This window comes from Jatropha curcas, chromosome 3 (genome assembly GCF_041381405.1).
Source record: "Jatropha curcas cultivar XTBG-Jc1 chromosome 3, XTBG_Jcur_1.0, whole genome shotgun sequence".
Taxonomy (NCBI): domain Eukaryota; kingdom Viridiplantae; phylum Streptophyta; class Magnoliopsida; order Malpighiales; family Euphorbiaceae; genus Jatropha; species Jatropha curcas.
The window spans coordinates 2,086,182-2,099,842 of NC_143153.1; the positions used below are offsets into that span (position 1 = coordinate 2,086,182).

The 13,661-nt window shown below is 32.0% G+C and overlaps 2 protein-coding genes across 2 annotated transcripts; both read left to right on the top strand.

The window, feature by feature from the left end:
• Positions 1-733: 733 nt before the first annotated feature.
• LOC105644590 (Nucleic acid-binding, OB-fold-like protein) lies at positions 734-3,323 on the top strand. The gene is made up of 3 exons (XM_012229985.3): positions 734-972; positions 1,695-1,930; positions 2,871-3,323. The coding sequence occupies exons 2-3, from the start codon at positions 1,708-1,710 to the stop codon at positions 3,059-3,061; spliced, it is 414 nt and encodes a 137-aa protein (XP_012085375.1). The 5' UTR covers positions 734-972; positions 1,695-1,707; the 3' UTR covers positions 3,062-3,323.
• A 2,422-nt stretch (positions 3,324-5,745) lies between these two features.
• Positions 5,746-7,875, top strand: LOC105644589 (polygalacturonase 1 beta-like protein 1). Its single transcript, XM_012229984.3, has 2 exons — positions 5,746-5,895; positions 5,982-7,875. Exons 1-2 carry the CDS (start codon positions 5,830-5,832, stop codon positions 7,791-7,793), a joined length of 1,878 nt encoding a protein of 625 aa, XP_012085374.1. The 5' UTR covers positions 5,746-5,829; the 3' UTR covers positions 7,794-7,875.
• The last annotated feature ends 5,786 nt before the right edge of the window (positions 7,876-13,661 follow it).

Consider the following 13,661-nt stretch of genomic DNA (forward strand, 5'->3'; position numbering starts at 1 on the left):
AGTCGCTTTAGAAATTTAAGCTGTAAACGGTGCTCAATTCAGACGATATCACTATCATCCTCAACATTATACATATTACGGATATACAATTAATTTTAATTATAAAATTTTAAAAAACCACTAACTTAAATTTATTTTAAAACTAATTATGTTATTAATATTATTATCCATTAAAAATACTGAAAAAATAAAAATGAACTCAAAAACTTTAGGAATTTAAATTATTACTATTATTTCTGCTATCACTATTATGACATAATTAATAAGGTTTTATTGCTATTAGTTTTATAATTAAGGACCTAATAGACGAATATATTATTTGACTACAGTTCATAGACGAATATATTATTTTCTCTTTAATAAAAAGAAAAGAAAAAAAAAATCATGGGATATGATAAGCTCTTATCCATTTGAAGAGTTGAAGAGTAAAAAATTAATTCCTAAATTTTAGTTAAATTAACAATTAAATTTTTAATTTATAATTATAGTTAACACTTCGATCCTTCTATTTTGAACAGAAAGATCAAAGTGTTAATAAAATTATAATTAGAGTTTTCATAGTTAATTTTTAAAAATAAAAATTTTTATTTATTAATTTAATTATAACTTATGACGAATTTATTATTTTTCCTTTTAATAAAAGGAAGTATAACAGAGGATGAATTTATTATTTTCTCTTTAACAAAAAAGAAAAAAGAAAGAGAAGATAAACGGAGAATACGGTAAGCCCATATCCATTTGAAGAGTAAGAATAGCCAACAACCAAACAAGGATCCATCTTAGATGGGATTGTCACGTGTAGAGTGAGATCGGTTTTTGTCTAATCAAGGATCAACGGTCCCTATTCAGTCGTCGCCACCAAAACAACTTCACTGCTACTTCAACAGCCGACTCGGACTGCTTCCTTGCATAATCTCTCAGTCAGATCTCTCATCTCTCTCAATCTCCACTTCCCAATTACTCTTCCAACAGGTAATCACCAAACCTTAAGCTCTTTCATTTTCCATTTCTTTTCTCTTTAATTGATATCCTTTTTTGCTTTTGCTTATGCTTATTGCCGATTATCATTCCAACCCTAATTACTTCTAAAATAGGGTTTTAATTTATGATATTGTTAAGCTATAATCATGGAATTGTTATTGATCTCTGATCTGTTTCTCAAGCTGTCAAATTCGAGATTACTGTGCTATAGAGATAACGGTGTTGTTTAACTATGTAATTTTATGTGAAATTCGTGGATTATTGCCTCCATTTTTTTTTTTTTTTTGAGCTTCTTATTTGGATTTATCTGTTCTACATATTAGATGATCGACTGAAATGAGGCTGCTTGATTTTACTTTTAGTTTTTGGTTTATTTTCTTGTCAAGTTGAATTGGTTCTTATGGGCTTATGTTTGTATCTTTGTTGGGAATGTTTTGTTTGCTTAATTGCAACGGGAAAATTTTGAATCAGCCTATCCAAACAAAAAATGTCGGAACAGCCAAACAGATGTTTCTTTACTGGTTTTTGAAAGGTCCAATATTTCAGGCTGAATTTATTTGGCCATGTGCCTCTTTCTTTTTTTAAAAAATATATCTAGTTATCTTTTTCTTTGCTTTAGTTTGCATGCAGCTGTGTGCAGGGATTTAGTGATTTTATCTTTCTTAACTTACTATTTCCTCTAGTTAAACGTTTTATTCTTCATTTTTATGCAGGGTTCCTGAAAAAATGGCCGATTCAAAACCAGGATTGAGGAAGCCTGTATTCACCAAGGTTGACCAGCTACGCCCAGGCACCAGTGGGCATACTCTCACTGTGAAAGTTGTAAGTACAAAGATGGTCTTGCAGAAAGGTCGTGCTGATGGTCCTCAAATACGCCAAATGCGAATTGCTGAATGTTTGGTAGGAGATGAGACAGGAATGATTATCTTCACAGCTAGAAATGATCAAGGTATTTTGTTTTTCTTCACTCTGTATCTGTGTCCAGGTACATGCTTTTAAATATTTTGGAAATGGCAATTAAAAAATCTAGTTATTCTAGACATTTAGTTTATTTGTCCCAGCTTTGTCTGAACATTAGTGCTTGGGATGGTGATTTTTAAGCCATTTTCCCTTGGGAGCAAATGTCTTTGTTCTTTTAACTGTCAAATTTAAATAGTTTGAAAGGCCTTTTATAGTGTTGGTTAGATTGTATTAATGGCAGTGTATTGGCATTTGCTCATTTTTTTGTTAGAACTCTTTTCCTCATGGAGTCACAATGATTTACCTTAATCAGACTATTAAAATGCCACAATCAACTAAAGAAGCAATCCGCTTATCACTTATGCTGATGCATGCCCTAATGTTTTAATCATTTTCGTACTAAGCCAAATTTTTACCTATTTTTAAATGAACAAAATGGTAGTTGGTTTGCCCTTTTTTTATTTTTAAATTTATCATAGGATCAAATATCTTGTTTGCTTTATATTATCAAATTTCCGTACAAAATAACTGGAGGCAGAAGAATGGTTGTAGTTACTTATTTTGGCGTTCCATTGTTTGTAATTTTTCATGAATTCTTGATAGGCTACTTGAAGTAGCTTGGTGCCTTGATGTGAGTAACACTAGAAGAGTTGTTTTGGATAATAGATTTATGAGCTTTGCTGATTTCAAAGAGTTCTTCATTTACAAATACTTCTTGGCGTACATAAAATCCTTTGTTTGTTGAATTATTATCTGTTGAAAGGGAAACTAATAATTAACTATCTAATTGTGCAAAAGTACAAGCATGATCAGTATTCATGGTTATTTGCATCTTGAAAAGTAATTATCTTCCTAAATTTATGTACATGTTTTGAGATTTTCCAGTTGAGATGGTTTAGTTTAATGTGTTTGTTTTTCATCATGTATAGTGGACTTGGTGAAAGAAGGAACTACTATAATCCTTCGCAATGCAAAAATCGACATGTTTAAAGGATCAATGAGGCTTGCTGTTGACAAGTGGGGACGTGTTGAAGTAGCTGAACCTGCCAGTTTCACTGTGAAGGAAGACAACAACCTATCCCTGATTGAGTATGAACTCGTGAATGTTGTTGAAGAGTGACTTGTCTGTGGTGCGTTCCCAGCATATTAGATGGTGATCTGAGAATAAAAACATCTCCAGCAAAGCAAATTACTGTTACAGGACATCTTTTGTCCAAAATGCCTGTGAAAGTTCACTTTTAGGAAGAAAAAATCTGCAAACTAGTACTGGACAAGTTGCTTTTACCTTCGCAGCAGATCCAGCAGAACCCTTTGCTTGGACTTCCAAACAGATGGTGATGGCTGTAAAAATTGATAAGAGTTAAAGCAGCTGCCTTTGGAAACTTGGTTTGGTTTGCTTGCTACCTATCTATTTTTGGACAGTAATTGAACTTATGTGATCACAGATATAAAATCTATCAACTGTATGTCGCTGTATCCAGATATTGTGGTTCTTGCATGTTTAATCTTTCTAAATACAAGTTCTATTATTAGGTCTTATCCAGTCGTAAAATTTAATGCTTGTCCAATTTTACTCGTCTTCTTCTCTAGTCGGCACATGCTTTGTTTTCACTGCTGTAAGGTTAGATTTATTTTCATGGCTGGTTAGCTTTAGAGGTTTTGAGTTTGGTTGTTTCCTTCTGGCGATTTTTCTAACAAATAATTATGTTGTCAAATGGGTTAGAGTGGAGATTGAATGTTTTCTGGACCAAGCATCGATAGTTTTAGTGCATGCTAAAGTATTTGTTTGTAAAATAATGCAGTTTCTGTTATTTGTTTTCAGTTTTTGTTGTGGGAATAATAATCTTTCCACTGCCTAAGAAAATTTTTTAGATCAACGGAAGAAGAAAAAAAAAAAGAAATTTATTTACTATTTAATGTAATATTTTGGATTCATTCATTATTTTCCTTCTCTTGATATATCTCAAGTTAGTTTCTTTCTTCTAAAAAATAAAATCCTCCTTTTGGAATGAAGGATGGAAGTTATACAAAGACAACATTCATTACTTTCTATTTCTAATATGCAGTGTCAGTGGAATGCAGAGGGACCTATAGTTTCTTCATTGACTGACACCGTATTGGATGATAATAATAACGAGATGAGGTATGACTGACTAATTATGGACGTCAAATGTACGTGTACTAAATAAATAGTATACAAGCACTTGAATGGTAATAATAGGAAATAATTTAGTGGGAGATGAAATGGGATTTACCTAACGTTTTCATGTTCCACCATGATCTAAAAATCCAATCCAGCCTCTTTTCGGGAATTATATCTTTTTTTTTTCTTGAATTCAGCTAATCAAACACTGTCTTCTCATATATACTATTGCTAAAAGCTAACAAAATATTACTATCATTGTATCAAGATTATATCCATCAGACAACCAGATATCAATACACATGGAAGTGCTTGAAAATTCAAGCTAAGGAGGCAAATTGTCTTAAACTCACAACTTCTTTTAAGATCTTTAATTTACAATTGGAAAGCACTTACAGAATTTTGGAAGAAACCACAGCAGATGTGAACACAATTATTATTATTATTATTTATAATATATTAAGCGCTTCCAGATCCACGTGCTTAGTTAGACAATTATTTTACTATTAATTATTTATGTGACGTAGTTTTTCTTCCAGGATTTTCTCTCTATTAACAAAGAAAAAGAAAGAAAAGAAAGAAAAGATAACGATAAAGAAATTAGCCTTCTTTCTCCAATTCTCTTTCCTTTCTGGCACTTTATACTGAAAAGAATGAAAATATTATTATGTATTTTAGTCCGGGCATGCAAAAGCTAGAAGCTTTTTCAGGGGCATGAAGAGGGGAAGGGACCAAATTTTTAGCCTGTGGGGGTGTCAAGAGACAAAAGAGATGAGATAGATCAAAGCAAGCCTTTCCCATTCCCATCCACCATTGTCTTTTCTCTTTCTAAGGACCATTCACAAACACAGAATTAAGATACACAATGTGAGAAAAACTTTAATCCAGCAAAACAAATTTTAGGATAAGCATAAAATTTTCTAGTTAAAGATAAAAATATGGTCCATATGACATAGTGGCCATCCCTCCATCACGTGTATAGCAATCCTCAGCGGCTCAGCCTACCGACAGCGGACTGGCCTAAGCTGGGAGCTCGTGAATTTTAAGAATATAATCTTAATGTCTACGAACTTAACCTTCATTTTCAAATAATATGAAGCTACTGCACGTGGGATCTTATTAATGCGCACATATACATGGAGATTTCAATTTTAAAAAGTATATTTTTTTATGTTAATTCAAGATAATTAAAAATATTATTTTAAATTTTTTATACATATAATTTAAAATTTTATAATTACGTTAATAATCTGATTGAATTTGAAGAGCATCGAAAATTTTTAAAAGCTCATTAAATAATAATTTTATTCACAAATTAAAATTTCCGTTATAATTTGTAAGCAAAGTTTAAATAAAACCTAAAAAATAAAGTAACATGGTAAAGAAAAATTTCAGTATTTCGTTGGTATAAGAAAATTTTCTATAGAAAAATTTCAACAAGACAAATCAATTTATTTATTTAATTTTTTTAACTAAATCTAAATCCATAAAATTCATAATTTCTTATTCACATGATCACATGAATCTAATTAATGGTACTATTAATAAATAAATAACAAAATGTGAATGGCTTGTGTAGAATATTGTTTCTCATAAAATAACACTCTGTACAACTCAGATTGTCTAAATTCATTAATTACAAAAGGAATCTTTTGGGTAAAGGCTAACGATATCAAGAATTAAGGCATCCTCCAATTCTATATATATAGCTTCATCCTCACCAACCTAAAAAAGGCAGCAGAAAAATGAAAACTCCATTAGCAGCAGCAGTGTTCCTTCTCTTCTCCTCTTTTTTTCTCTCATTCTCCAATGTAAGCAAAAATCTCATATTTATACTTATATACGCTAGTGTAAATTAAATTGTTTGTGCTGATGATGTATTTGCTTTCCTTTTCAGGTAAATTCTGTCTCTGCCGATAATGACTTCTCCTCCACCAACCAAAAACAGAAACAGAACCCATTCACTCCCAAAGCATCTTTAACGCGTTATTGGAGCAACCAAATAACTACAAAATTACCCATTTCTCCATTCATTCTTTCAAAAGCTTCTCCATTGGATGCTCTCACCTCTGTTTCTTTTTCCAAACTCGCCTCTCAAAACGCTCTCTCTACTCACCTCCCTGCCTTCTGCTCAGCCGCTAAACTCTTTTGTTATCCCCATTCATCGCCTAGTCTTCAAGAACAACGTAAAGACTCAGACTTTGCAACCTATCAAAACCAAAACTTTACTAATTACGGCACGGGTCAAGTCGGCCTAGCTGCATCATTCAAGGAGTACTCAGAAAGTGAGAACGAGGCAAACGATGCGTTTCTCCGGTACAGCCGAAGCGCAGAGGATAATAAAGAAAAATTTTCTGAATATGCTCATGCCGCAAATCTTGCTGTTGGCAACTTCAAAACTTACGGCACCGGAGCTACCGGCGGTTCTGGCGATTTCAAAAGTTACCATAACGGAGTAAATTTTGAAAATCTCGAATTCACTTCTTACGGCGACCGCAGTAAAGGCAGAGCCAACACATTCACTAGTTATGTAAATTCTACCAATCTCGGCGTTGAATGGTTTACTAGTTATGGCAAAAATGGGAATAAAGCCAATAATGAGTTCGTTAAATACGATGAGGGTGTCAATCTGCATGACTCTAACTTCACTAATTACGGTGAGAGTGGTATCAGAAGTAATGAAAGTTTTAAATCTTATGGGTTTAATGGCAATGAAGCAAGAAACTATTTTACGAGTTATGGAGATAGAGGTGAATCTGGTATAGAAAGATTTACTAGTTACGGTGAGAAAGCCAGTATTGGTCAGGAAGCGTTCAAATCTTATGGTAAGAAGTCAAATGGAGAGAAAATCGATTTCGCCTCTTATGGGGAATTTAACAGAGACAATTTCACTGGTTATGGAGAGGGAGCGGAGGGGAACAGCATTGGATTCAAGATTTATGGAGAAGGAGAGACGAATTTCAAATCATATGCTAAAAAAGACGTCACTTTTGCTAAGTACAACGTTAGCACTACAAACGAGCATAATCTGGTAAAGAAATGGGTAGAGCCTGGAAAATTTTTCAGAGAATCAATGTTGAAGAAAGGGAGTGTTATGCCAATGCCTGATATTCGAGATAAAATGCCTAAAAGAGCATTTTTGCCTCGATGGATTGTTTCAAAATTACCCTTCTCTACTGATCAAATTTCTCAGTTGAAGCAAATATTCAATGCCGGTGATGGTTCTTCCATGGAGACAATAATTTTGGATGCAATCAAGGAATGCGAGAGAGCACCTAGTCCCGGTGAGACCAAGCGCTGTGTTGGCTCTGCTGAGGACTTGATTGACTTTGCCACCTCTGTTTTAGGGCGGAATGCGGTAGTTTGGACGACGGAAAACGTCAGCGGATCGAAAAAGGATGTCATGATCGGAACGGTGAAAGGAATGAACGGTGGGAAAGTTACAAAATCAGTATCCTGTCACCAGAGCTTGTATCCTTATTTGCTTTATTATTGCCATTCCGTTCCTAAAGTCCGGGTTTATGAAGCGGATATTTTAGATCCGAATAGCAAGGAGAAGATCAATCATGGTGTTGCGATTTGTCATTTGGATACTTCATCTTGGAGCCCCACCCATGGCGCTTTCTTAGCTTTGGGTTCGGGTCCGGGTCAAATTGAGGTCTGCCACTGGATTTTTGAAAATGATATGACTTGGACTATTGCTGATTAATAAATATGATCAAGGAAGTGAAGCATGTGCCTAAATTATGATTAATTTGGAGAAATAAAATAATAACTCGCTTGATTTTTGAGGGGTACTAGTAACCAACCATATGAAAAGAAGCTGTTAGGTGGAACTAAAAAATAAAAGAAACAACTGTTGTGAACGAGTCAAGCTGCTCATGCTTTTGATAAATTTAATTAGCCGAACTTAAATTTTAATTATAGTGAAATTAAATAATTAATAGAAAAGTTTTACAAATATCTATATTTTTCTATTAAAGAAAATACATACCAATAATTATGATACATTTCAATCATATATTTTAATTGGAATTAATTTTTGTCCCGTTTTAATTGCGTAATGTCTACCTTATACAATTGAAAATGGCACTAAAAATTCAGAACTACAAAATACCATCGAAGGTGAAAAAATGTAAAGGAAGATGATGGGCATTAGCAATTTGGTAATTGGAGTATCTAAGTGTAATCTTGGGCCGTCATTGACACCCAACCGAAGTCCAAGATTGGATTGGCCCATTGATCTATCTGCGTCCCACAAAAGCAAGCAAGAGAGTTGAGCCCAACTGTTTTCACACCAAAGACGACACCGTTCCAGCCATAAAGTATCAACGGAGAGATGAAATATGAATGGATATGATAATTATTTCTTAGTTTATTGATGGGTCGTAAACAAACTGAGCTGCTCTATGCTGGGTTTGATAAAAGCTCACTCTCTCACTAATTTGATAAATTTATCGAACCAAGTTCGAATTTAACTTATTAATTCAAAAACCGGTTTTAGCGAATCGCATGAGTTAATTTAATAAATTAAACTTAATAAAATTTACATTAAAATAACGATATTTTGATTTAATAGATTTTGAGATTGAACTCGAACTTGGCTTATCTACCATTATTCAGCCGCTGCAATTCAATAATAATTGTATCAATATAAATTTTTTCATTTTTTGTTTCGTTTCTTTTGACAATTGCTAGTTGCTACCGGGGATATTTTTAAACAAGTCTAAAACACTTCCTGGCGTCAACATTAAAAATATTGTCGGAATGTGTTTTTGGCAAAACAGAATCCTAGTTGATAAAAAAAAAAGAGTTCCAATTCTTTTTAATTATTTTTTTTTAATAAAATAGTTATTACCTATTTCAAATTGAAAGACACAGACTTTTTTTTAAAAAGAACTCAAATTCTATTTTGATTTTATTTTTTAAAGGTATTTAACATGGTTCAAGTACATAGAAATACAATTTTTTTCTTCAAAATTAAAACTATTATATTTGATTATCAATAATTTGGATATTTTGAAAAAGAATATAGGAATAAGTATGCAGTAGAGGTTGAGAGAGGAAAGGAGGGCCTACTAAATACCACCATATTCGTCTTTCAAAAATATAGTAATTAAAATCGACAAGTGGAGATCGAACCCTAGCTATAATAGTTATATAAACAAAAACATCCCACGAACACATATTTACTCTTAAGCTACTACGAATGCAAAACGTCACATGACCTCATCATCCCAACTCTCTTATGTTAAAAGCATGCATACCTTAAAAAACTAAAGTGTTTTGAATAATAATTAAGGTTTCATCTTTACTAAAAAAAGAAAAATTTCGGTTATGAAAGTCATGATGTAGTGATTGATTATATGAATTTACTATGTTCAAAATGTGTATCATTGTTGGTGGAATATAGCAGTGATTTTGCATTTCAAAATGATATTTTATATGTCTAAAGAATTGCAAATGGTGGTTCGACGTTTGTGGGTTTGGTTTAGAATTAGAAGAAGAAGAAGAAGAAGAAGAAGAAGAATCAAAAATATAAATTAGGTAAGTTTGGTCCTTTTCTTCACATGGAATAAAGACATGAAATGCGGTCCAATGTCAAAAGAAATAAAGGACTCCATTCTTATTAATTAGGAGCCACAAAATTAAAGATTGTTTATATTTATATTTATCAACTTTTCAAATAACATGCCACAAAAATGGTAGACATGCAGCATTGCAGATAAAGCAATTAAAGCTTCGAAAGAAGTAGAACTAGTTCTATTTTATTATTATTAATCTTTTAGCTTTTCACTAAATAATAGTAAATCACTGAATTTGCTTTGGAACAAAGCATAAAAATGTCTCGCATAATAAAACAAATTCAAATTTAATAGGTAATATATATAGGGTTAATGCCAATGTTTCATCTATAAAAAAATATTTGACAAAAAGTGATTCCGTAAACTTTAAAATAAAATCAGTCTCGTATAAATAAAGAGACTTATAATAAATGAATAAAACTTAAAAAAGAATGTATAAATTAGACTTAATTCACCGGGGGGCGCGAACATAATTAAACAAACCGAAACGGAGTAAAAACACACCTATGATATAAATAAAAATGCATGAAATTCTAGAGAAAATTAATGTATAGATTCAGATAAGCACTGGAAAGATCTAATGAGACCAGCAAAGCCACGTTCGTCTGAGCATAAGTGGAACTCTCTTCCTTATCATGATTCCATAATGATATGATATGACCCACCCTAAATGCAAGGAAAAATATTTTAAAAATTTAAAAAAAAAAAAAAAAAAAACGTTGATAACATGATATGAATATGATATATAAAGTTAATACGAATGATCTTCGTCACTTTTTTTTTTTTAATATGAAAATGTTTTTAAGGATCATTATATAATATACACTTAGATTTCCAAAAAGAAATGAAATTCTTCCATTTCCTTCTATTTTGTTTTTACAGCAAGTAGAATATTATAATGAATTAATAAATAGCAATATCCATGTATATGTGAGTGTGAGGTTGACAATAAATAAATATTCAACTACCCATGATGAAGCCAAAATTTGAGGGAAAAGAAAAAACAGCTACTATGAAAATGCAACCACATGCATAGTAATTGACATTTCACATCCTAATTAGCATGTGGGGATCTGAATAATCTTGTAATTGTTTTTATTATTAATAATATTCAATTCTTCATTTAAAAATCACAAATAAAATTACTTATTTAAAAGATTATGATGTTAATTATCTCATTTCTGAACATAAAAATTGACAGAATAGATAGAATTCTTTTCAGTTGAGCTTTCTTGGTGGGAAGATGAACACCAAAAAAATACAAATTAAAAAATATTGGAATTTTAAACTGGTGTGGAAAGATTTGGCCCTACTAATAGCACCATCTTTGTCTTAGTTTCATAAGTGGGACTAAAGCTCCAAACGCCATCACGCTTCGAAACCATAGTGAAAGGACCACTCATTGCACCCAGATAACCTAAAAATATAAAGCATCAAGATAAATGAAGAATGAAGAAGACATTTCTTTTCTTTTCTTTTCTTTTTTTTTTTTTTTTTTTTTTTTTTTTTTTAAAAGAAGAAGAATAGATATTATTTGCCTAGCAAGAACAGAGACTAAATGTTCTAATATATATTCAATGATGTGGCTTGGAGGCATTAATTTGCAAGCTATATTAGATTTAGCACTCCATCATGCAAGCCAATAAATGGGTATGGTTGCGTATGGAACCCCCTACTTGTTGGATGCTTGCTTGTTCAAATGTTTATGACATAAATTTCTTACGTTGTTCTGATTAATTTCCCACTTTCCTTTGTTTATTTCTTTTAAAGTAATTGATATTTCAAAAAGTAAAAGGTGGGTGTTAATGTTATACACTTCACTATCAACAGAATGCTTGGGTTGAGCTCTCCTCTATTTTCTTGCCTATTGGTGTTCTTGAATCATTACATTGGTGGACCTTCCAAATGCTAGATTTTAGGTTTTCTCAAGTTATTTGTAATACACTTGAGTGCCATTAATGACTCTTCTTTTTTATTATATATGTATACAGAAAATGTAAAGCCACATTCAAGTGCTCATAAAATAATCTAACATGAAAGGCTAGTGTGTTAAAGACATGATTTCTCAAAAATACATTTCAAATAATTTAAAGCAAACAATTTTTGGTCCATCAATTTCAAATCCTATGTGCTACTGACTCATTAGGAAACTAGATTTGTTATTGACAGCAAAATTTTCTTATTTCCATCTTTTTGTGTATATTTGGATATGAAAGCAAACAGAAGGTCATAGAGGGTCAATTTATTTTTCTATCTTCTAGCATAAAATTGGCTCTGCTATGAGATCATAGAGTAAAGGGGAATCAGAAAGAGATAGGAAGTTTACGCAATATCACAAATACATGCATATATAGCTTTCAAACAGGCTCATTCCCCTTTCTGCAAGGTGGAAACCTATAGCTGCTATAGAATCTTTAAAAGAGAAAAAACATGAAAGCCGCTTGGTGTTTCTATCAATCAAATTAATGCTATCTTTAACTGTAAATGAGTTCGTTTTTCATATTTTGAGTGGGGTTTCATTGCTAGGACCGAATCTAAAAATAGTTTTTCAGTACACAGGGCAAGTTCGGCAGTCCTGTTCTTTGAACTCTGAGCCTTCACTCGTTTTCTTTCTTCGTTTTTAACCATTTTAAATGGGAAATTACCTCTTTAAGTATCATTAGAATCCGGATTTTCGCTAGCTCTGACATTACAAACAGATTGCTTTACCGCAACGTCATGTGTTTAAACTATAGAAACAGTTCATAGTTCTTTGCAAAAAGGCGGAGGACGGTTATAATTTCCCTTGATAGTTGTGAAGTGAACAACCTTGTAATTGAGTATTTAGCATGTGCAGATATATGATATTTATGAACCAAATCGAAAATTAAGGATAATCTTGTTTATGAAGAATTAATATAGCCTAGAAAACATCGAACTTGTTTTAGACTATTACTCTTTTTCTCTCTCTGCGTGCTAAAGCTTTTTTCTTTAACTAAAGACAACAGTCTACTGAGATACTCTGAAGCAGAAGAAACTGTAAGACAAACAGACAATGTATCATAATACAGACACAGCTCTTGTGGGTAGTTAGAATCTTTCTAAATTTAACCATATCCATTAGTTAAAAATTTATAATGAGTTGTCTTTCTTTCCAGGAAATGGAATTACATGTGGAAGCACATGAACTTATGTGACCAGCTAATAGAAATTTCATAGTTCCTTTTCAAGAACACTAAACTCTGCCTTTACTCAGGCAACCGCAGCTTTTGCTTCAAGAAAATTAATCATCATTTGTAAATCACTATAAAGAAATTTCTTTAAATCACAAAAGTTTCCTTAAAGCATAATGATCATAGATATATATTTAGCAGAATAGCAGCAATTCAAGCATCAATGTACATCAGAAGCAAGCTGATATGTAAATTTTGAACATATTTTTATATTAATTTACATTGGTTTTAGATCATTTTCCCTACAAATTAATAACTTTATACTGAACACACATGTGGGTTCACAGATATAATATAATATTTATCTCAGGAAGTTGGTAGGAGTCAAACAAGGTGGTATCTTTCTGTGAAAAAATTATAATAATGTAAAATTACAGAGATTTTTTCAAAAGAAATTGTAATCCAATGCAAAGAAAGATAAAGCCTGTTGTGCTCACCAATAAAGAAAAGCCATTTGACTACTGTTTATATTGATAATTTCTGAACCCATGTTAGAGGCAAATTATGAGTGCAAGAATCAGCTTCTTTTTTTAAAAATAAACAATGGAGTTGTTCTTTCTTCTTTCTTTTTCATTTTTACTTTTTGTGGGAGAGTGAAAGAGAGTACTCATAAGAGGCATGTGGGATTTGATCTGCAACTAAAAATTATTATATTGTGTGAGAAAGATGATAAACAGAGAGAAAAACATTTTCAAACACCATATTTTTGTTGATAAAATTCAATGAAAAAGGGATGAGGGAAGAATCATTGAAGCAAATGCATGCCAAAATACACTATTA

What these genes read in the sequence shown, in the direction of transcription:
- LOC105644590 (XM_012229985.3), top strand. Translation starts at nt 1,708, where the DNA reads ATGGCCGATTCAAAACCAGGATTGAGGAAGCCTGTATTCACCAAGGTT. An exon ending in CACAGCTAGAAATGATCAAG is followed by an intron (nt 1,931 to 2,870) that starts GTATTTTGTTTT and finishes CATCATGTATAG; the next exon opens with TGGACTTGGTGAAAGAAGGA.
- LOC105644589 (XM_012229984.3), top strand. Translation starts at nt 5,830, where the DNA reads ATGAAAACTCCATTAGCAGCAGCAGTGTTCCTTCTCTTCTCCTCTTTT. An exon ending in TTTTTCTCTCATTCTCCAAT is followed by an intron (nt 5,896 to 5,981) that starts GTAAGCAAAAAT and finishes TTTCCTTTTCAG; the next exon opens with GTAAATTCTGTCTCTGCCGA.